At 45.3% G+C, this 23231-nt stretch overlaps 1 protein-coding gene and 1 pseudogene across 2 annotated transcripts in view; one reads left to right on the top strand and one right to left on the bottom strand.

Moving 5' to 3' along the window:
• Trappc9 (trafficking protein particle complex subunit 9) overlaps positions 1–23231 on the bottom strand; it is a 407886-nt gene that overhangs the window by 132161 nt on the left and 252494 nt on the right. For both annotated transcript variants that reach the window (XM_048358924.1, XM_048358925.1), the window contains one exon: positions 1956–2098. In XM_048358924.1, coding sequence (XP_048214881.1) covers positions 1956–2098 — 143 coding nt within the window. The remainder of the gene's footprint in view (positions 1–1955; positions 2099–23231) is intronic.
• On the top strand, positions 4041–4468 carry LOC125360998 (annotated as a pseudogene).

Genomic DNA, 23231 nt, shown 5'->3' with positions numbered 1-23231 from the left:
GTGGCTCAGTGGCGAGCAAGCCATTTGGTTTCCCTGGCTTCCCCAGCAGGGGAAGAAGGGAAGAAGGGAAGAAGGGAAGAAGGGAAGAATGGCCGTGCTGTGGACAGCAAGGAGGCCAACAGGAATGGGAGAGCCACAGCCAGCGCCAGGACTGGGAGCCGAGCTGCGCTCTTGGTCCTCCAGGGCCTTGTCAGTGTTTCCCAGAGGAAGCAAGAGACATGGCTACACACACCGTGGCCCAGGCCCTGAGATCAAGCCTCAGTACCAGCATGAAACGCGCCCTGGGAGGGTGTGTGAGCCTGGCAGGACACATGAGCAGGGTTCATAGGATGAGATAAAGCAGGAAGGGAGGCACAGAGATCAAGTCTTCCCACAATGATGAGAAAAGGCATTTCAGAGGTCTGACCCATAATATGTGGTAATCACTAACATTTAGTGACAATGGAAAAGGAAGCTTACAGGTTGGCTCACAAGACCAGGGGCTGGGAACAGAGACACAGGCCAAAAGAAGAGAAAGTCAGGGCCGTGGACAGGGGGGTCGGGACCTACAAGCCCGCCAGCTAGCCACCACCTCTCTTAAACCTGTGGAAGCCTTTTGCATCATGTGCAATGGACATTTACAACTGTGGGGGCTGTGACGTGAGAGCCAGCTATCAACAGAGGAGAAAAAAAGAATCAATAGCAAGCTGTGCTGCTACAGGAATCGGTGAGACAGCGATGGTGGCAGGAATGGAAGGGGACAAAAGAAAGACACTGCAGGTTTGCGATGGAGCAGATCTGACGCACAAAGGGGCCGGGTGTCCCTGCCATCGTCTGGCAGCAACCTGGCCACGTCCTCCCCAGGGACAAGTGCTTTAATGCTGCAGACAAATTCAAAGCAGAGGCAAGCCTTGCCAGTGAAGACATTACTGCAAGGACTGAGGTAGCGACAGATGATGAAATGTGGTGCTGCAAGGCCCAGAGAAGCCATGAATTCCTGCTGAAGCCATTCTCCAACCGCTGGGAAGAAAAACTGTCTTTCCAATAAACCAAAACCACACTTATTATTTGAGGCTGCATCACTTTAAGTGGGTTTTTGTGTCAACATTAACACAGAGAACAGCACTTCTCCACTTTACACCATGGAATGCGGGTGGGGGGGTTCCCTGGGATGTCCTCCTCCCCGAGTCCACCTCAGGTTCAAAGACAGACAAGTAATGTCTGTCATCAATGCTGCTGAACTCCAGGAAGAATAAGTAACAGTGAGCCGGTCTGCCCTCTCTACAAACGTGAAAAGCATGGCTCTGCCTGACAGTGTCACCCAGCTCCGTGGAGGCCAGCACTTGCTGACCAGAGGCTAAACAACCTGGACAGGATGCTGAGCCTCAAGGGTGTCCAGGGGCTGGGGCTCCAGCCAGGGCCTGTGGTCTCCACTGCTTCCACTTCACCACAGGTCAAAGTGTGGGGTGAGAACTGCCGCCCTTCTACCTCAGAGAAGACCCCAGCACCTCCTGACGCATCTGACTGACGTAGACAAACCAGCTGGGAGGGAGCTCAGGCCTCTAAGGCCAGCTACAGAGAGCGTAGCTGGGCCGCAGAATGGCCTGTGGCTGCATGTGACTGCGAGCTCATGGCTTTTCTCCACAGCCGAGGCCCTGAAGCAGAACACTTCTTGTGCTGACCCAAAGCAGCACACAGAGCTGTTGGGCTCCTCCGGAGTCCCCAGGACATACTGAGCTCTGCTGACCCCTGCTAACAAGAGAGGCAGGTCAATCCACAGAAAGGAGCTGTGCCCAAAGAGCACACATGAAAATGGCCAGCAGCATCCCAAAGCCCACTCCTAAAGGACCACCTGGAAGGGCCACTCCGTGGAACCTGTGTCTAATGAAGAACCTCAGTTCTGAGTCCCCAAGGTGCAGATCTGATGGGTACGGGTGGGGGACACTGTGGGACCCATAATGCTATAGCCTGGGTACCTGGTTGCAGGGAGCGTGCTGACCCGGGTGAAAAACACAGACGGCTCAACTTCCACATGCAGACCCAGGGAGAGGTTCCTGTAATAACCTTCGACGTGGCCGGGTCCTCCAGAGTACTTGAAATTCAGGACAGCTTCCAGAGTCTAAAACGACATAGGAAAAGACAAGTCAGCCCTCTAGGTGATCTGGATTTCGAGTTCCTGGGTGGGATCATTGAGCAAGAGTCTAAAGACCACCCTAGCAGCAGAGGTATTAACACCGCACAGCTCCTGCCCTGGCTCAACCCCAGCCCTGGGCCTTAATCCCTGCAGATGCCCAAGGTCTACATAATCCCCAACTACACATGCACACAAAGAGGTTGCAGGATGTTCTCTGTGGCTAGATACAGCAGTTTAGATAGGAAAACACACTGTGGTAAGCATCTCTTCAATACACAGGGTAGACAGGGGGCAGGGCTAGTGTGTGTGTGGCACACCTGGAAGTCAACTAGCTGGCACCGCCTGTTTCTCAGTCTTGGGGCCACGTGTGGCTAAGATGGTGGCGCCTAACAACAACGCGCAGCTGCTACAAGTGTCTTTGGTTATAACCCAGAGGCGGTTCTGTGGGCTGTGATGCCCCAGCCCTTCTGCCCTTGATGGACAGCTCACCCCTCCCCTTCCTGCCGATCTTAGGCCCGATTGGCTCCTGTGCCTTATATTAGTGGCACGTACTTCCTCAATACACGAGACTTGCGCTGACTTGACTCCCAGGCCGTCTGATTGTCCTCCGGTGAGGGAGGGCTGGGTGCGGGCGGTCTGCCGACCCTTTCCTTGCTTGGCTTGTCGGGTCGGGGCGTGCCTTCCCCATCTCTCCCGTGGGTCGAGGGAGCGCGCGGGGGGCTAAAACCCCCGACCAGTGTGGAGCAGACAGAGGCAGGGAAGGGCAAGGGACATCAGGGAGGTCACCTGCGGGAGGCTGGCCCCCCACAGGAAAAGCTAGGCCAGGGACCCCCGCTCACCACACTTTCTGGACATGCCTAAGAGGTGAAGTGACAGGGCAAGGAAGGCTACCCAGGAAGGACACGTGTGATGCTAGCAGCCAGCAGTATAGGATAAGGTAAGTCACTACCCAGTTAGGCGAAGAGTGTGTGGGGTTGAGAAAGGCTGACTGGGGCTCAACACTGTGAAGACCTCACTCTCAGGATGCAGACTGGGGACACTTCCCTCGCCCCTGGGCTCCTCTCCATGGGTCCTCCCTGGGTGCTCGCACCCATATCATGGCTGGAGAGTCATCAAGGCCTCTCCGAGTGGTACAGGCATGGAGGAGGTGATCAGTCACCACCACGAAAAAGGCAGACCTGAGACCCTGGTCCCAGCCCAGCCTTGACTGACCCTCCTCTATGAGACGAGGCTTTAGGGGGGCACTAGAGGTAGGAAGCGCAGGCCGAGGGCACCAGCAAGGTCCTCACAGGCAAAGATGCACCCCAGTGGGGAGGGAAGGCAAGGGTGCTGAGCCAGGACCCTACACAAGTGTCCCAGGGGCTCAGGCTCCCACCTGAGACCGGGAGGGGAAAGGAGAACAGAGAACTTTGCCTGCCTCCACCACCAGCCTTGAAGCCCCCCGGAGGAGTGCACAGATCCACCCGCAGTGCTGCCCACAGGGAAGGGAGAGTGAGGGGGGAGGACCAACACTGTTGTGGGGAAAGCTGCATTTGCAGCAGCACGCACACGTGTACACATGCATGTGAGCATGCACACACACACGCCAAAACATAAGCCAACTCTGAAGGAATTTGGAAGTAACCAGAGTAACCATAGCAACAAGATCTTCTAGCCCAGCTAGTTCCTGATTACAACAAATCAACCCTTCCAACAGCACAATCCCAAACCATCCTCGGCAACTGTGACCTGCAGGCCAATTCTGGCCATCAGCTGTATTTGTATGGCCTGAGAGCTGAAAGTCGAGTTAACTTTTTTTTTTTTTAACAAGGATATGCAACAGAGACCTCTATGGCTGGCAAAGTCTGGAATATTACCATATGGCCCTTTACAATAAAAACTTTAAGAGAGGGACAGGAAGTGAGGTCAGTCTTATTCAAGGTGAAATGTTAGCATAAGAATCCTGTCTTCCCTTTTGCTTGTAGGCCTGCTGGGTGCTGTCAAAACCGGCAAGTTTTTGAAACCCAGGAAAGTGGCGCTAGTCCTGGCCGGACGCTACTCCAGATGCAGAGCCGTCATCGTGAAGAACACAGATGGTGGCACCTCAGATCGCTCCCACAGCCATGCTTTGGTGGCTGGAACTGATGGGCAAGAAGAAGATGGCCAAGAGGTCAAAGATCAAGACCTTTAACTACAATCACCTTTTGCCCACAAGGTGCTCTATGGATATCCCCCCGGACAAAAACTGTGGTCAACAAGGATGTCTTCAGAGACCCAGCTCTTAAACCCAAGGCCCGGCGAGAGGCCAAAGTCAAGTTTGAGGAGAGATACAAGACAGGCAAGAACAAGTGGTTCTTCCAGAAGCTTCAGTTTTAGAAGTCTTTTTTGTTTCCATCATTAAGAATGGGGAGGGAGAGGACTTTAAGAGAAAACTCTTAGAGGAAAATATAGGGCAACCATTCCATAGCCAGGATCTGGTAATGGTTCCACAGACCAGATATCAAGAGCACCAACAAGCCAGAAACCAAAAGGACAGCGCCATGGGCATCCAACTAGGCGAGCTCCAGGAAGCAGGACCGGCTGTCCCCTGTGGCATGTCCACTTAGCTGTGAGAAAGCCACCAGCACATCCAGGTGGTCACTGGCAGCCGAGGGGAAGAGTGTTCTGGAGGTGGTGGTAAGGGCAGAAGTCAGGGCGCAGCGGGTGAGCTCGGGGCAGCAGGTCTGGCGCTAGCACCCACTTTGCTAAGGCATAGAAGTAGGTGCTCACCCTCACCCGGCCACTGCTGTGGGAAGCTGGAAGGAGCCCCGGTCTTCTGCTCTGTTCCCCAAGCTACCAGAGTCACTGCAGTGAACTCCCCGGAGGACATGGTCCGCCTGGGGTGACTGTTTTTATTGACCTGTTCCTCTCCAAAGGAGGGAGCTAGAACGCAAGGGAAACAGCCTATAGGTGAATGGTGTCGCAGGGAGGCCACACCAAGGAGGAGCGTGACTCTCCCAAGGGAAAGCAGCTTCACAGAGGAAGCACCACAGGTATGGCTGCCAGCGAGACCTCGTGTGCCACTACGGTCCTGTGAGATTGTGGGTACCGCATCTTAGCAACCTCAGCCTCAGTTTCTCCAAGGTCGAAGGAAGACAACAATGAATACAATGTTGCAGACATGAGTGAGGACTTTTCTTAGGAAAGACTCTGGGAGAACAAGGAAGCCCTTTCTCTGTATGCAGTCTTACCCAGCTGGCACCCTGAGGAAATGTGGCTCAGAAGAAGAAGCAACGGGGTTTAGTCCCATTGCTGGATTTTTATGTTCTTCGTGTACGAAAATATAGCTGAAAAAAGTTACCATTTCCATCTTTATACATATACACCTCCAGAGCATGGATGTACACATTCAGTGTACATGGATGTACATTCATGATAAACGACAGCAGTATCCCTCTACAGAAACAACTCCCCAAATTAATCGTCTAAACCACACACACTCCCTTCCCACTAAGGAAGTAGCTTCCTACTTCTAGTCTTCATGAATGAAACGACTCTGGGAGCCTCAGGGGAGCGAAAGCAGACCCTTTGTCCTTTTGTGGTCAGCTTATTTCACTTACCTAAATGTTTTTAGGCTTTGTTCCTGTTGCACCATGTGTCAGGACTCTCAATCTTGTGTGTGTGTGTGTGTGTCTGTGTGTTTGTCTGTGTGTTTGTCTGTGTGTGTATGTGCTCGTGTACGCATGCCAGTCTGGTCCTGGGGCTTGAACTCAAGGTCTGGGTGTTGTCTCTGTGCTGTTTTGTTCAAGGCTAGTGCACCATCACTTGAGTCACAACTCCATTTGGGCTTTGTTTTGTGGCTAACTGGAGATAAGAGTCTCACAGACTTTCCTACCCAGGCTGGCTTTGAACTGAGATCCTCAGATCTCAGCTGCCTGGGTAGCTGAGATGATAGGTGTGAGCCACTGGCACCTGGCTTCTTTTGCCTTTTGAAGGCTGAACAAGTTCCCACTGTATGCACTGGCCACCTCTATCACCCATCTGTCAGCCAGTGGCAATAGGTAGTGCTCACTCTGTCACTTGTGTGAGAAATGTGATGAACAGGGGTGTGCAAACATCGAGACCTTGCTTCCAGTTGTTTCTGGTGTACAAAGAGTAGAATTTCTGGATCACAGAGTTATCCTGTATTTAATTATTCTGAAAGATCTTTATGTCATTTTTCACAGAAATGGCAGCATTTTACATTCGTCCCCACCAGCAGTGCACAGCCTCGCTGATACTTGTTCTCCACTTTTGTGATAATAGCCACCCTAATGGGTGTGAAATGGTGTCTCATAGTGGCTTTGATTTACATTTCCCTAATGACTGGAGATGTGGAACATCTTTCCATATGTTTGCTAGCCATTTGTGTATCTATCTTCCTTAGAAAAATAGTCTGTGCCATTGTTCCAGTTGTGTCCTGCCACCCAGATTCTTATGCCTGTGTATTTATACATAATCTCCAAACCTGAACTTTCAAAAACACCTACCTGCCCTTCCTGGTCCTTTCCACCCATATAAACCCCACTGCTTGATGGCCACAATAAAGCCATGCCTTCCCCAGTGCACAGTGAAACGGAGAGCAATTTAAAAGAATCGTACTCTGGGCTCCACAAAACCCAAATCATTTCCCACTCTCCTTGGCCCAAAACATAGCCCTTCAGAGGGCTGCTGGCTTCTGAGAACAGGTCTTGGACCTTTGAAATCACCCTCATCCTCAGCAGTGAGAAAGCCCTGACCACAAATCCAAAGGGCCTTTCAGTGAGAGTACTGAGTCCAGCTGACTGGCTTGTGCTAACTGTTCCCTCATTCGACCTTTGGGACACTTCTAGGTGTCTTCTAAGTGCTGGGTTCTGAGATTGGTAAAGGATGAAGCACACATACTGCTGACCTCTCAGCAGATGACAAGAGTATCAGTCCAGTAGAACCAATCTAGTAAGTGAGCCAACAGCCAACCCATCCTCCAGTACTCAAGACTGCAGGCATGATAGTCAAGGAAATTATCTTAAAGGCTGGATCTGTGAAGCAACAACAAATAGCACAGTGGCTCGTTTGGATGTTAAGGTAAAGCTAATGTCATCCCCAGGCAGTAGTGTAGGAGAAATCGCCTGGAGAGTGGACAAAAATGACACAGAGGCAAGTCACTGTCAAGTGTCATATAACAAAGAAGAAAGAGTCCGTTTCTGTTTTCTTGGAATTGGCTGTATCTTTATTCTGTAGAGAACCAAGAAAAAAGACAGAATTATAGAGGAAAAATATCTAATTAATGAAAAATCATGCACAGAAAAGGTCTTGTGAAATTGGGTATTACTATCTTTCCACCAATGATTAAACGAGGAAAAAAGAAAGAAAATCCATCCACAATCTGGTAAAATTAGAATATTCTAATAAAAACCATACTGCAGGCTGGTAAGGCAAAAGACAATGGATTTTTTAGCTTTCCCCCAGTCACAGGACTGGGAAGCAATGCACTCCTTTGATGACCAACTTTCCCTCTGAGAGAGAGTCCTTTGGTCCTTAACTTGAGGGATGGTGATTATAAAAATTCCATAAGGAACAAGGAGCTAAAAGCAAAATGTTTATTTTCTAGGTATCCTACAAATGATTTGCTGAACTAAAATGAAGGGTCTCTCAATGGTTACCTTTTATTGAACATCCATAGACACAAATGCTACACTGAGTATCTGCCCTGTGCTGTTTGCATACAAAGAAGCTCGGGGTGGGTAAATGAGGAAGAGACAAGTGGGAGATAGATAGATAGGCAGCTGCCGAGTGTACAGCTCTACCTGGAGTGCAGCCCTCCCCTGCCTAGTATTCAGCCCTCCTCCTGCCTGGTGTGCAGCCCTCCCCCTGACTGGTGTGCAGCCCTCCTCCCTGTGTGCACATAGACTGCTCAGAGAACATTCATTCACCCTTATCACCATTTATCTGCTGGCTCTGAATGGATGGCCACTGCGTGCCAGAGGTACAGCCATGAAGAGGAAAGAGACACACCTGGAGGTGCTCAGATCTAGTGAAAGAAACATACCCAGACCCCTCTGAGCCATACTGTGTTGCTCCAGGCCACAACTAAGTATGCTTGGGTATGAGAGGATCCAGGAGAAGGGGCTGCGTGGCTGGTGGTGGGTGGCAGGGAGAAGAACAAATTAATATGGAGGGTAGGGTCAGACCATTCTTAAATGGAAATAGAAACAAAAACAAAACATTAAGAGTATCTGAAACCCACTTGTAGAAAACATCAATAAAGATGGTGATCTCTTCGGGTTGATCAAGGAAAAGTGGGGAAATGGCTAACATCAGGAATAAACGGGAATCAGTACAGATCCCACAGACTGTAAAAAGACAGAAGGGAAACGTGAGAGCTAACAACTTAGCTTCAGTGGACAAACATTCCCAGTTGGAACAAAGGAGAAACAGAAAATCAGCCCAGATCCCCCTCAAAGGACAAATAGATCAAGAAAATGTGGCATATGCACACAATGGAAATTTTACTCATCCATTAGAAAGAATGATAATGTATCATTTGCAAAGAAATAGAAGGACCTGGAAGAAATCATTAAGTGAAGTAAATCAGGCCCAGAGAGACAAAGATTGCATGTTTTCTCTCGTTTGTGGAAACTAGAATTGGTTTATAAATACGTAAGTAAATACATTGGGTGGTATGCATGTGTATATAAATGTATTAATTCAAATAAAGTATAATTAGCAAAGAACTTAGTGTAATTCCTTAGAATGGTGAAATCATAGTTCAACAAACTAAACACCAAGAAATGGTGAGAGGGGTAGGAGGGGAACAAGGGAGGAAGGTAGACCAATGAAAAGAAGTGGGGAGAATGAACTGTATATCCTACAAAATTTAAAGTAAGAAAAGGGATAGGTTGGAAGGGATGAGTGCGAATGCTGAAAGAGGTGACATTTATCAAGATACATTTTATTCTTAAAATGCTTTGCTGAATGGCAGCTCCTTTGTACAACTACTTAAAGATAATAAAAATATTAAAAAAATAATAAAATCCTAAACATCTTCATGCCAATTGAAGCATCTGGATTCATGATGAAATCCATAATGAAAAAGTCCTCCTTAAAGAAACCCCATGGAACTTTGAAAAAATTATTCTAAGTGAAGTGAGCCAGACCCAAAGAAACATGGATTCTATGGTTTCCCTCATAGGGAATAATTAGTACATCTCTAGGACAGACATAGCAGATCACAATAGCTCAATAGCTCTGCCCGTAGGAACATATAAGATGATGCTAAGCAAAATGAACTCCAAGTTATGGAAACAAGTGGTATATCATTGTTGTAGTTAATCTCAACATGCCATGTGAAACCATACCTTTTTTCTCGCTCTCTGGTATTCCTGTCCTGTGGTTTTACCCCTGCTATCATTGTAACTGATCTTCGTACCCCGGATACTGTATATATGTATATTGCAACTAGGGAAGGGAAAGGGAATACCAAAATTGAGAGACAAACGATAAAAAGACAAACCATTGCAACAGCAATACTTATAACACCATTTGGTGTAAACCAACTGTACAACTCATTGGGGGGGGAGGGAAATGGGGAGGGGGGAGGGGGGGAAAAATGAGAGAGGAGATTACAAGTTGGATAAGAAATGCACTTGCCTTACATATGAAACTGTAACCCCTCTGTACTTCACTTTGACAAGAAAAAGGAAAGAAAGAAAGAAAGAAAGAAAGAAAGAAAGAAAGAAGGAAGGAAGGAAGGAAGGAAGGAAGGAAGGAAGGAAGGAAGGAAGGAAGGAAGGAAGGAAGGAAGGAAGGAAAGAAAGAAAGAAAGAAAGAAAGAAAGAAAGAAAGAAAGAAAGAAAGAAAGAAAGAAAGAAAGAAAGAAAGAAAGAAAGAAATAAAGAAACCCACCCCATGGTCAATGGCTTCAGGTGAATTCAGTCAAACATTTGTGTTTGAGGGAATTCCAATTGTATGTAAGCATCTTCAGAAAACAAAAAGAACCAAGAAAACCTGCCTTTCCTTTTTTTTTTTATCAGACCAATAATATCTAAATAACACAATCATACAGAGAGCTTTTAAGAAAATTACTCTTGCCAGGTGCCAGTGGCTCACACCTATAATCCTAGCTACTCGGATGGCTGAATATCGCAGTCCAAAGCCAGCCCAGTTGGAAAAGTCTGTGAAACTCTTAGCTCCAAAAAAACTGAAAGTGGAGCTATGGCTCAAGTAGTAGAGTGCTAGCCTTGAGCATAAAAGCTCAGGGAAAGCACCAAGACCCTGAGTTCAAATCCTAAGAGTGGCACAGGTGCACGCATGCTCGCACACACATACACAAACTACTCTTGAGGGTGATGTAAATAATCTTTCTCAGAAAAGTATTAGTGAGGGCTGAGAATATGGCCTAGTGGCAAGAGTGCTCGCCTCGTATACATGAAGCCCTGGGTTCGATTCCCCAGCACCACATACATAGAAAACAGCCAGAAGTGGCGCTGTGGCTCAAGTGGCAGAGTGCTATCCTTGAGCAAAAAGAAGCCAGGGACAGTGCTCAGGCCCTGAGTCCATGCCCCAGGACTGGCAGAAAAGAAAAGTATTAGTGAATCAAACTCAGTAGTATATAAAATGTATCATATACATCATGATCCATTCACCTATCTTACCACTCACTAGCTAACCACAACTGGTCTCAGTCATGCAGGACTGAGCATCAATGCTATATCAGCATAGTTATCAAAAAGAAAAAGGAGTTGTATAATCAATAGCTTCAGAAAAGCAGTTGACAAAGTGTAGAACTCACTTATAATTTTTATAAGCACTCTCAACAAATTAGACATAGAAAAGCATACCCTCAATTTATGAAATGCACTCATAAAAAATTTACAGTTAAAAAAAACCATACTTTAAGGTAGAAATTGAATGTTTTTACCTAACAACCCAAAATAAAGGCAACTGTGTGACCATAGCCATTCTAGCCACACTGTGCTTGAAATCCTAGCAAGTTCAATGTCAAGAAACTAGAATTATGTGGTGGAAAAGGAAAAAGTAAAACTCTTCATAGACAACATCATCATGTAGAAACAGTCCTAAAAAATCTACCAGAACTTTCAGAAACTGCTGGTGGCAATTCAAAACAGTTCAGATGCTTTGAAATACAGACAAATAAGTCCTAATAAACCCAAAGTTACAACTAGCACACTATATTCAGCATTCAACTTCCATGGAGGGAAAAACAACAACCACATATCCACATAAATACACATATGTAAATGTGTATTCATATATATAGACACTTTATTCATAATAATCCCAAAGTGGAGAAAACCTCAATGTCTAGCAAAAGGCAGGTAACAAAATAAAAGAAGCCATATAGCCACAAAAGGGAATGCTACTCTGCAACCAACTGCTGGCCTATGTCAAGCATGGAGAAATGTTGAGATCGTCAGGCTAGCAAGAGAAGCTGGACAAGACTGTGGGCTTGCAAGGACTTCAGACACGACGTCAATCCTCAGTGACGAGAGGGAGATGAGAGCTGAGTGGGGCTGGAGGCAGAGACACACTGGGGGTGACTCGGTGTCCTCTAGGTTAGTGGTGGTGGTGGCCACATGGGTACTGCCAAATTCATTGCCAAATTCATCAGATTATGATTCATATGCCTGTATTTTACAAAAATGCCAATTACACTCAGTAAATTTGATTTTGGAAATTGATCCTGAAATGGGCACACAGCCATCCATAAACATTAAGACAAAAGAGCTGAGTCAGAATGTGGTCCGTTTGGATGTGGGACCAATATGGAGCCTGGAGGAGCTTCAGGTGGAGACCAGCAGTCCTGGGATGCAAAGCAGAAATCCGGGAGCTAAGTCCTGACTGACTGACTGACGGACTGACGGACTGACGGACTGTAATTAAAATTTCACATAACTCTGGAAAAGCCATGTCACTCCTCTAGTTCAATATCCTTGCTCAGAATCTGAGTGTTCTGACAGATATTGCCTGAGATTTTGATCTGCTCTTATACGAACTGTTATTGTTCATTTTGTATTGCTAATCTAATGTTCCACAGTTTCTAATAAAACTGAGCCTATTGCCAGGGAAAAACAATCACCCTCAAACATATCCCAGCCAATTTAAAAGTATAAGTAGATCTCTAATTTTTAAAGGCCCCAATTGAACCTGTCCGAGCAGATTTCCCCCTGCTCAAAGTCTGTGATATGACATGAAATCAATAGCAGTGATGCAGTACACTTAGTAAACCAAACACCCAGGACCAGAAGCTGGGGTTCATCCGGCAAGATTCCAGCCCAGAAGCTTCCTTAAGGTCACAGAAGCATACAAATAAAAGCTGGAACATTACTTTCCAGTTAATTAGCACTTTTGGCCAAAGTCTCCTTGGTGTGAAACATGCCAAGTAGCTCCAAATTAAATGGCAGAGCCACAATGATGGGAAGCCTTTTTCAACAACAGCAGCCAACCAGCTCAGGAGCTCAGGAGGCTGAGAAGCAGGGAAGGAGGCCCAGGAGGAGATTAATAAAGGTCTAGGAACTGATCAAAGACCACACAGTCTGTTTAGGTTAGAAAGGGAAGTCACAAGTCAGAAACCAGAGAGTTAGGCTGGACCTTGGTCCACCTGCTTGGGGAATGGCGGACTTAACGGCAACCAACGGGCCCAATTCCCCAGACCAGACCAGGCTGTCTGCTGGAAGCCTTTGTAGAAATCCCTCATGCTCTTAGACATGCTGTGTGGGCACCTAATTTTTCTCTATCTTAGCACACGTCACATTTTAAATGATATGCTTTTCCAACAACAACAAAAAATGTATTCATATCTTACAATGAATGGCCATATGTCCATACCATTCTCCACTCACACCTCATGGGGGATTCTCTTAATGTATCAAAATATAAATGTATTTTAATAGATGCTGCAAAAAAATCCTTGCAGAAGTTGAATCGTTTCACATGTTGAAAGTGTTATTTGAAAGAACAGTGCTGGCAGAATTGTAATACCTGACTTGAAACTATACTACAGAGCTATAGTAACAAAAAATGGTACTAGCACTAAAACAAGTCACATAGTTCAATGGAATAGAAAGTCTAGAAATAAACCCAAGCAGGTACTGCCATCCAATCCCTGACAAAGACACTAAACATGCACTGGCAAAAAGCCTCCAGATATCCACATACAGAAGAGTGAAACTGGACCCTTATCTCTCATTTTGCACAAAAATGAACACAGAATGCACCAAAAGACCTTAAATAAGATCTGAAAATTTGAAAGTGTTACAAGAAAACATTTCAAGATATAGGCATAGGCAATGAAATCCTTACTAAGACTCCAAATGTTCAGGAAATAAGAGCACGATTGACAAATGGCATGGCACCAAATTTAAAAGTTCTTGCACAACACAAAAGAAAACAACAGCGTGAAGAGACAGCCTACAGAAGGGGAGAAAACCTTTGCCTGCTAATCATCTGTTTAAGGAATTAATATCCAGAATATATCAAGAACTCAAAAAATTAAATACCAAAAAAGCAAATAATCCAATCAACAAATGGGTAATTAAACTGAGTACTTTTCAAATTACAAATGACAAATAAATATAGGAAGAAAAATGTTCAACATTTTTAGTCATCAGGGAAATGCAAATCAAAATGAGACTGAGATTTCATCACATCCTAGTCAGAATGCTCATTGTCAAGAAAACAAACAGCAAATGGTAATGAGCATGTTGGGAGGGTGAAGAAGGAACTTTTAGTCACTGCTGGTAGAAATGTAAATAATACAGCCACCATGGAAATCTGTATGGAGGCTCCTCAAAACAAAAGCCAAAAACAAACAAAAAAACTCTCCCACATGATCCAACTGAGTTACTTCTGATAGGTGTCTAAAGGAATCAAAGTCACCATAAACATGCTTGCATAATCATGTTTATTGTGACACCATTCACAGTACCAAGTTTTAGAATCTGCCCAAAAATATGATATACATACACTATTGAGTTTTACTCATCCACAATAAGAATGAAATAATGTCATTTGCTAGAAAAATGGATGATGGACCTAGAAATCATTATGGTCAATGTAACAAGCCAGTCCTACAAAATCAAGCACCATGCTACTTCCCCGTTTGCAGAAGCTAGGAGAAAACAGCACAAAATACATGGAAGACAAAAAGGAGGGAAAGGATAGGATTATAGATACAAACAACAACAACATAATAAAAACCCTTTACTTTGTACCATTCATGTATTGTAATAAAAATTAAACAATTTCCTTTTGCAACAAGTACCATTTGGGAGCACTTCGGTTTCTCAGAATGGTGAGAACAAGGGCTGGAGTTGTAGCTCAGAAAGAGTGCTTCCTAGCATGCACAAGGAAGGTCCTGGGTTTGCTCCTTAAATCAAATCCACATACTTCGAAAGCAAGAATAAGTTGCTTTTGGCTTTTTGATATGTGTGTGTGTGTGTGTGTGTGTGTATGTATGTGTATATATGTATACACACACATATATATAAAACAATAATCAGTGTAGCTTTGTTTTACATTCACTCATTATTGTGAAAGCTGACATCTTTTTTACACTAGGCCATGTTCCCTTGTGAGTTAGATACTCATACCCTTCATATTTATAACTGACCCCTCAGTGTCAGTAAGAGATTTCTGGGTAGTTTGATGTGTTAAAGAGATTACTCTTGTGCAAAATCATGTCTGCAGATAAAGACAATATTGCCACTTCATTTCTTTTGAAAGAAATGTTTATTCTTTACTTGGCCTATTGCACTGACTAGGGATAGTGAGTGGCTGGAAGAAGATAAGGGTTCCAAATATTCGCCCACACTGATACAGGGAATTGGTTTTTGACCAAGGGTGAAGGCAACTCAATGATCAAATTAGTCTTTCCAATGAACATTCATAGAACTGAATTAAAGCACAGAGACAAATAAACCCAGACCTCTCCCATACCCCTGCATTATGCTCTGAATACATTGTGAGGACACCTCCTCCTCTACACCCACACCACAAGGCAGCTGTGCCACCTCTGGATAGGATCAAAGTCCACAGGAGACACAAAGACCCTACATGTTAAAGGGAAAACAATCATTTCATGAGAACTTGGAACAAAACAACTCATATCTAGGCAATCTAGATGATGACATAGAACACCAAATCTGCCCATTTCATGGTGTCTGTCAAAGGTTTTGATATGTGACTGTTTACAATGCTATCCTTGCATGCTTGGGAGCTCCATAGTATGTTGTCTTTCTCTCTTTTTTCTTATTCTCTCTTTTCCTCTTTCATACTGGAGTTTGAACCCAAGGGCATATATATACTTGCTAGGCAAGTGCTCTACTGCTTGAGCCATAACTCCAGTCCTTTTTTGTTTTAAGGGTATCACATTGAAGGCTGTCTTGGACCAACATCTATCTATTTCTATTTCTTGCATATTGCAATGTTAGACACATGTCACTATCCAGCTTTTTATTGGTTGAGATGAGATCCTGGGCACTTTTTTTTGCCTGGGCTGGCCTCAAACTTTAATCCTCCCAATCTCTGCCTTCCAAGTAACTAGTATTATGGTCATGAGCCACCACACCCAGCTCCCTTTTCAGTCGTAATGTTGAAATTTGTGAGTCACTACATCTTTTCTTGATATGTTTACTGGGAGGAAGGGAGTACCAACTTTATTATAGTTTTGAAACATTCAATTTTTGGCTTTGTTATTTTTCTTAAATGTCTGTAGCTAGCTAGCACAGGATGCGTGCTATATGGCCTTCAGTTTGTTGATTACCTAGACATTAATTTGTACAACGTCTGCTACAAGGAAAGATTGTTACCTTCGTCATAGGCAGGTGTTTTTCATCATACTTCGAACCTGGCTTTACAAAGCTTCCCTCACCTCTCATGCTCCTATCCACAAGGCAAAGCCCTGGGGGACGAGGGCTCTGCACACTGAACACACCTTCAGTGGGCCTGAGGCCACGCAAGGGCTGGGCTGACTGCCCCATGCTTCCTGCTTTACAGTTCTCTGCTAAGCATCTTGTATGTTCAACCACGATACAAACACTGACTAAGATGCCACATGTGCTAGCCTGTGCTCATCAAGTTTAACTCTAGCAACAAGAGTGAGATAACAAGCAGGCAAGCATGCCACAAGGTGCCAAGCATGGCAAAGCAGAAAGTAAGTTCCAGGGATCAAAAAATAGCTGCTGAGTTGCCCGGTGGCTCCTATGTGTAATCCTAGCTACTGTGGAGGTTGGGATCTGAGGGCTGCAGTTCAAAGCCAACCCAGGCAGGAAAACCTGTGAGACTCTTATCCCCAATTAACTACTAAAAATGCCAGACATGGAGCTGTGGGCTCAAGTGGTAGAGCACTAGCTTTGAGCAAAAAGGCTCAGAGACCTGAGTTCAAGCCCTAGGAACACCACAAAAATAATAAATGAATAAAATTTGGCTGCCGAAGGTGTCCATTGTGCAGGGCAGGCCTGCCATCCTGGGGTCTATGAGGAGAAAGGGGGATGAAAGTTGAGGAAACCAGCCCTGTTTGTATCTATAGGAACACAGCAGGCACAGGATACTGGGAGGAACAGGGGAGGGTGCCAGGAGAGCCTCAGGGGGCAGAGGAGGAAGTCAGCTGTGAGGGGCAGGGCAAACCACACAGGCACAGGAGGGACAGAGGAACTGTGGGCAGAAGCCAGGGAGGGAGGCTGAGGCATGCCCATTTGTTAAGAACACTGGGAGAGGGGCTGGAGATACGGCCTAGTGGCAAGAGTGCTTGCCTCCTATACATGAAGCCCTGGGTTCGATTCCCCAGCACCACATACATAGAAAATGGCCAGAAGTGGCGCTGTGGCTCAAGTGGCAGAGTGCTAGCCTTGAGCAAAAAAGAAGCCAGGGACAGTGCTCAGGCCCTGAGTCCAAGGCCCAGGACTGGCAAAAAAACAAAACAAAAAAAACCACTGGGAGATGTCACCTGCTATGCAGGAAGAGGCTACAGAGAAGTGACAAGTTAGTGGCTAGGTGACGAGAGGATATTTTGTCCAGTGATGATGGTAGGAGTGAACATCTTGTCAATTGTGCACACACACACACTGAAGGCAGAGGCATCAGAACTAACCAGGCCACTGTATCCTGAGTGCGAGTGCTGTATGTCCTAAGAGTTTTCACTGCAGAAGTTAGAAGTGACAGAGAATGTGGGGGCAGAGTGGTTGGGGCACAAGAGACCCAAGACTAGTTTGTGACACATGTGTTCCCAAGAACACAGAGTGCAAGCAGTATGATGATACATACACATGTCCAAGTATGCCCAGGGAAGACAGCCACGGAACCAGCATTTGGAAAAAGTGCTGCCCTGTAGGCATTGGCTAACACCATTATTACTTGATCAGGAATCAATAGCAACACAGAAAGTTACTCGGAAGCAGAATTAAGAAGGAAATACAACCTCCACATCCATCCATCCACAACTCAAAAGGCAGAGCCAAGCCCCAGCCACTCAGATGTGGTTAGGACTTCAGCGTTGCTGTCCTGAGCCCTTCCAGATCGGACTCTTGTGTCCCCAGCGTCACCTTCCCCGCCAAGCACACTGGTGCACACATGCACGTGCACATACACACGTACAAGCATGCGGGCATGCAAGCATCTCAAGTGCCCACCATCTGATGTGCCACTTGTGGGCCGAAGGGCAGTGTCCGCAGATAAGGACAGCTAGACACCTCTCCCCTCCATTTAGAAGCACTGATGCAAGCCCTCCCTTGGTTTCTCCCTAGAGCTCCCTGCCCGCAGCTCAGGGGCCACCATTGTAACCTTTGACATCGCATGATGAGGATGAAAACGGACTCAATGAGAACTGAGATTCACCACCATGCCTGGTACAGAGTGGCTGTACTGACTGTGCATGTACCATTCCCTTCACCCCCTGGGAGCTCCAGAGCAGCGCCATGTGCCCCCAGAGGGATGCTACAGGCTACAGCCAGAGCTGGGCTTCAAGACCTGAGGGTGAGGTGGACAAGGTTACCTCTTCAGAGGAAGCAGTGACAGTACCATTGTAGAGAACTAACAGGCCATGTCCCATCCACCTCAGGGGCATCAAGGGCCCACATGAAGACCAGCTCCAGTGAACAATCAATTGCTGTAGGGCACGTGTGGGTGGACATCCTGCCACACCACTGTACTGATGCAGGAGGAGGCAGCGTGTCCTCATCCAGAGACACCCAGTGCAAGTGTAACAGTGGGAGTCAGTGTTAGAAGAACCCAAGATGTACCGTCTGTATCTGCTCGCTCTACTCCCTGATGGGCCATGGGCTACCTGATCTGTTCACCTGTCCTGGAACAGGGAGTTGATTCCAATGGCTGACATATAATTATGACTTCACCCAGAAGAGGCACAAGAATAAGGAAGACCTACATCATACAGGATACTTTCTTGTTGATGAGGTCTGAGTAAGTAGTAAGGTCTCTATTTGGGGAAGCTGTAAGTACGCCAGACAAATAGAGGAAGGGTCTGTACTAAGTGCTTCTCTTGATTATGTGACTTTTAAGACCACATAAAAATATATAACCATTACCTACTTTTTATAAGAAAGTTGAAACAGAATGTTTTTGTTTTAATTTTTATTGTCAAACTGATGTACAGAGAGGTTACAGTTTCATACGTTAGGCATTGGATACATTTCTTGTACTGTTTGTTACCTCCTCCCTCCTTCCCCTCACCCCCTCCCCCTTCCCTTTTCCCTCCATGAGTTGTTCAGTTGATTTACACCAAACAGTTTTGCAAGTATTGCTTTTGTAGTCACTTGTCTTTTTACCCTGTGTCTCTCAATTTTGGTACTCCCTTTCAATTTCCTAGTTCTAATACCAGTATACACGGTTTCCAATGTACTCATATAAGATGCAGAGATAGTGCAGGTACAACCACAGGAAGGGGATACAAGAGCGTCATCAATAATAAAGCTACGGTTTCACGTCACATGTTGAAAGTAATTACAACAGTGATATAACAGTCGTTTCCATAACATGGAGTTCATTTCACTTAGCATCATCTTATGTGTTCATAAGGGTATAGCTATTGGGCTCTTGTGATCCTCTACTGTGACTAGCCTAAACCTGTGCTAATTATTCCCTATGAGGGAGACCACAGAGTCCATGTTTCTTTGGGTTTGGCTCACTTCACTTAGTATAATTTTTTCCAAGTCCTTCCATTTCCTTACAAATGGGGCAATGTCATTCTTTCTGATAGAGGCATAAAATTCCATTGTGTATATGTACCACATTTTCCTGATCCATTCATCTACTGAGGGGCATCTGGGTTGGTTCCATATTTTACCTATGACAAATTGTGCTGCGATGAACATTGTTGTGCTGGTGGCTTTAGTGTGTTCTTGTTTGTGGTCTTTTGGGTAGATGCCCAAAAGTGGGACTGCTGGGTCACAGGAGACCTCTATGTTTAGCCTTCTGAGGAATCTCCATACCACTTTCCAGAGTGGCTGAACCAGTTTACATTCCCACCAACAATGAAGTAGGGTTCCCTTTTGGCCACATTCCCTCCAACATTTGCTATTGTTAGTTTTCTTGATATAGGACATTCTTACTGGGGTGAGATGGAATCTCAATGTTGTTTTGATTTGCATTTCTTTTATGGCCAGTGATGTAGAGCACTTTTCCATATGTCTCTTGGCCATTCTCATTTCCTCATCAGAGAAGTCTCTTTTTAAGTCTTTAGCCCACTTGTTGAAAGGGCTATTGGTTCTTTGCAGTTTTGTTTTGGAGGAATGTAACTTTTTTAGTTCTGCATTTATTTTAGATATGAGGCCTTTGTCCGTTGTATGGCTGGTAAAGATCTTTTCCCAATCTGTGGGCTTTCTGTTTATCTGTGAGCTATGCACAATAGTTAACATGCCAGCTAAATAGAAATCTGAACCCGTGCTCTAGTCATTAAACTATGGGTGCACCTGACTTCCTTCCTAACTGACATTATAGTACGGCTGTAAGAGTATCTTGTGCAAATTGAAGGCTTGGAGTAGAGGCCCTTTGCTCTGCTCTCCGGCAGTACCTGTGCCTTCCATTATGGTGCCAGCCATCTCTCTAGGAACTATGGTGAAGATGAGAGAATGTGGATCAAGCTGTATGAGGCACCTGTTCGTATCAGCTGCTTTCAGTTCTGGAAAGCTGGCTATGGTGGTCATCAATGACTACATTGACTTATTTATTGATTTTTTTCATTGACTAGCTCCAGGGTTTGCATGTTCCAATATGTCTATATCTGGAGCAAGAATCTAGGAGGAAAAAAACCATGGCTGCTGGCAGTACTCTATTCCTTATGGAACCACCAGCTACCTTGAGAACCTGGGGACTCACTTGAGAAGTGAGCCAAAGGAGACACTGTGTCTTCCTTCCTCCTCTGCTGACAGCCCCAGGTATATAAGGAAAAGGAACCACAGAAGCATAGACAATGCACCATCACCTGCTTGCCCTGAGTGCCCCAGCCAAGACTACAGTAATAGTGACAGAGGGACTCATGACTGCAGTGCACTACAACAGGAAGATGGAGGAGTCCTCTTGACAAAATAATGCTGGATTGTCCTGTTCAGAACACTATCCCTATACCCACTGAAATACCAAGGTCAGTGGGCTTAATGAGAGTACACTGGCAAGGCCTGTGTCCCCGGGCCCAGTACATCTAATCAGGCATCTGACTTACCAGCCAGTCATGACGATATCCTCAGTTGGCCAAGCATGCACTGCAGGCCTCTTTGGAAGGCATCCTGTACTGCAAGGAGGCCCATGTTTCCTGAAACTATGTAGAGTCCATTTAAAGGTAGGATGCTGGGGCTGGCCTTACCTTCAACTACCAACAGGGTAATATCCAGGTATGAGTTTGAGGACAAGTGCAATACAGGTCTCACGGTCAATTCAGCCTCCAAGTCTCAACAACAGCAGAGGAAAATAAGGCCTCAATGATGGAGACTTCAGACCCAGCTCTAGTCCAACACATTCTGAACCTCCACCTCTTATCCCTGCCCTTTTCCACTAAAGAAGGGAGGTCAGAAGAGCTGCATCCAACCAATACCATCCATGTACCACACTATGAAGGGAGATGTCCAATTATCCCTGCAAAAGAACATGCTGCCAAGAGTCCAGGTGTTCAAATAGCACAGAGCTGCCAGGGCTTGCTTGGTATGCCAGGAATAATTGAGGGATCTTTGTAGTCCTTTCTCCTAACATCAAAGATCAAGTTATCTTAATTCAGAAAGTTAGAAGTAAGTCAGTAAGTAACCTTGCTTTTCAATGGGAGAAACCAAGGTCCAGAAAGGAATCACGTGATCTTCCTGGAACCACGGCCACAGCTAGTGTGCACATCTAGCCATTCCTAGCACACAGAATCCCTGTGGAGGGATAGAAAGAGCCCTCAACGAAAACCACCCTGGAAGGCCTTTGGCATGCTGTTTCAGTTTCTGTCAGAGAAACACAGCAAGAGCAAACGGAAAGAAGACTTCTCAGAGCAAGCTACAGGAAGGAAAGAAGTGTGTCCATCACTACAAAGGAAAAGACGACCAACAAATAAATGTTTGGGTACAAGTAAGGAAATTTGAATATAAGATCAATATTAAATAACATCATCATTCCCATGTCAAAATCCATGACTATTATAATGCTTATTTAAGACAATGTTGTTGTTCTTAGAAGTTTTATAAAATAGTATGTAAGTAGAAGTAATATAAAGGCTGTAACTTCCTTTCAAATAAGGTCCAGAGAGACTGAGACAGAGACAAAGAATGACATACAGAGAGATAGAACAGAGGAATAGAATAGGCATCACTTTTCATTAAACTATCCTTTCAGTTGTGTGTTTGAAACATTCCAAGAGGTAACACTGGGGAAGTCACTGACAAATCAAGCATGCTGGGACTGCACCATGTAGAGTGTACAGGAGCTACCTTTGAACTCATACATACTCCAAGGATGGTTTAACCTCTCCCAAAGGCTCCATTCCTTTACCCTCCCAATTGAATCCATGTAATAGCTGCTCTGCAGTTATTTTCCAGCTTGACTGGCACAGTGGGCAAGAGTTGGGTGCATCCAGCCTGTCTCTGCCATGGACTCCCACCCCTAAGATGATCAGGGAATGGCTGAGATTTGGTAAGTGCGATTGCAAGCTCTTTGTTGGGCTTCCATCTGCAATACACATGGCTGAATCCAGAAGCCGGGATTATAGTTACATCCTCTCCCCATCTATAAGCTGTTCCTCCATTTGTGTAAACTTCGAGGTTATCTTATATAGGCCAATAGGAAATGAGGGCAAGGGAAAGAACTGCCTTACAATGAATACCCAGGAGCCATTTAACTCAGTTTTGTTTTCTCTTTGTGTGGTTTAAGACTCAATCCTTAAAATACATACATACATACATACATACATACTCATCCTCACTTCACAGGTGAGAAAAATAAGACATGAGGAAGATTAAATGAACCCAGTTCTCCATTCTTCACTTGGATGTGACGTACTTTTCCACAGTTCCCTCATCTGAGCTAGCTAGGTTGGTGGCTTGTGGCCCACCCACAGGCCCAGAGCCTAATGAAAAAACTATAGCTTGCATCTGTGACTTTCCCAACTATGTCTACAGCTTGCTAGTGGTGAAATGTGGGCCTGATGGGGCCCCACTCTGAAACCCTACCAAGAGATAGATAAGGCCCAATGTCAAGACAGGCATCACAACCTATCTAACTTATTCCCAAGAGCTCCCCCAGGGCCTGAGAGGCCCCCTGGCACTGAGCACAGAGCCTGGCATGTTGCCTAATAAAGAGGATCGATAAATGCTTACTGAATAAATAAGTGAAAGAAACACCTTCCGCATTGATATTTAAGGCTTTCAGAGGATTACAGCTTCTGGCCTCTGGAAGAATAAGTCCCTATTATAAATGGAAACCTCAAAGTCCTGAAGATGCTATTTTTTTTTAATGCACAGCTGTGAAAGTGGAAATTATCCCTTGTGTGCTAAATATGCGTTTCTAATTACACTCACCTAAGACATTCACTCTACAGACTAAGAATAGCTAAATAATATAACTTACAAAGGAGCGATATTCTGTGTCAGCTGAAAACATTAAGCCTGAAGTAAGCTAGGATTAGTAGAGTCAATAAGTCATCCCA

The sequence above is a fragment of the Perognathus longimembris genome, chromosome 12 (genome assembly GCF_023159225.1).
Source record: "Perognathus longimembris pacificus isolate PPM17 chromosome 12, ASM2315922v1, whole genome shotgun sequence".
In the NCBI taxonomy this organism is placed as follows: Eukaryota; Metazoa; Chordata; class Mammalia; order Rodentia; family Heteromyidae; genus Perognathus; species Perognathus longimembris.
This window is presented reverse-complemented; position numbering and strand designations above follow the sequence as displayed.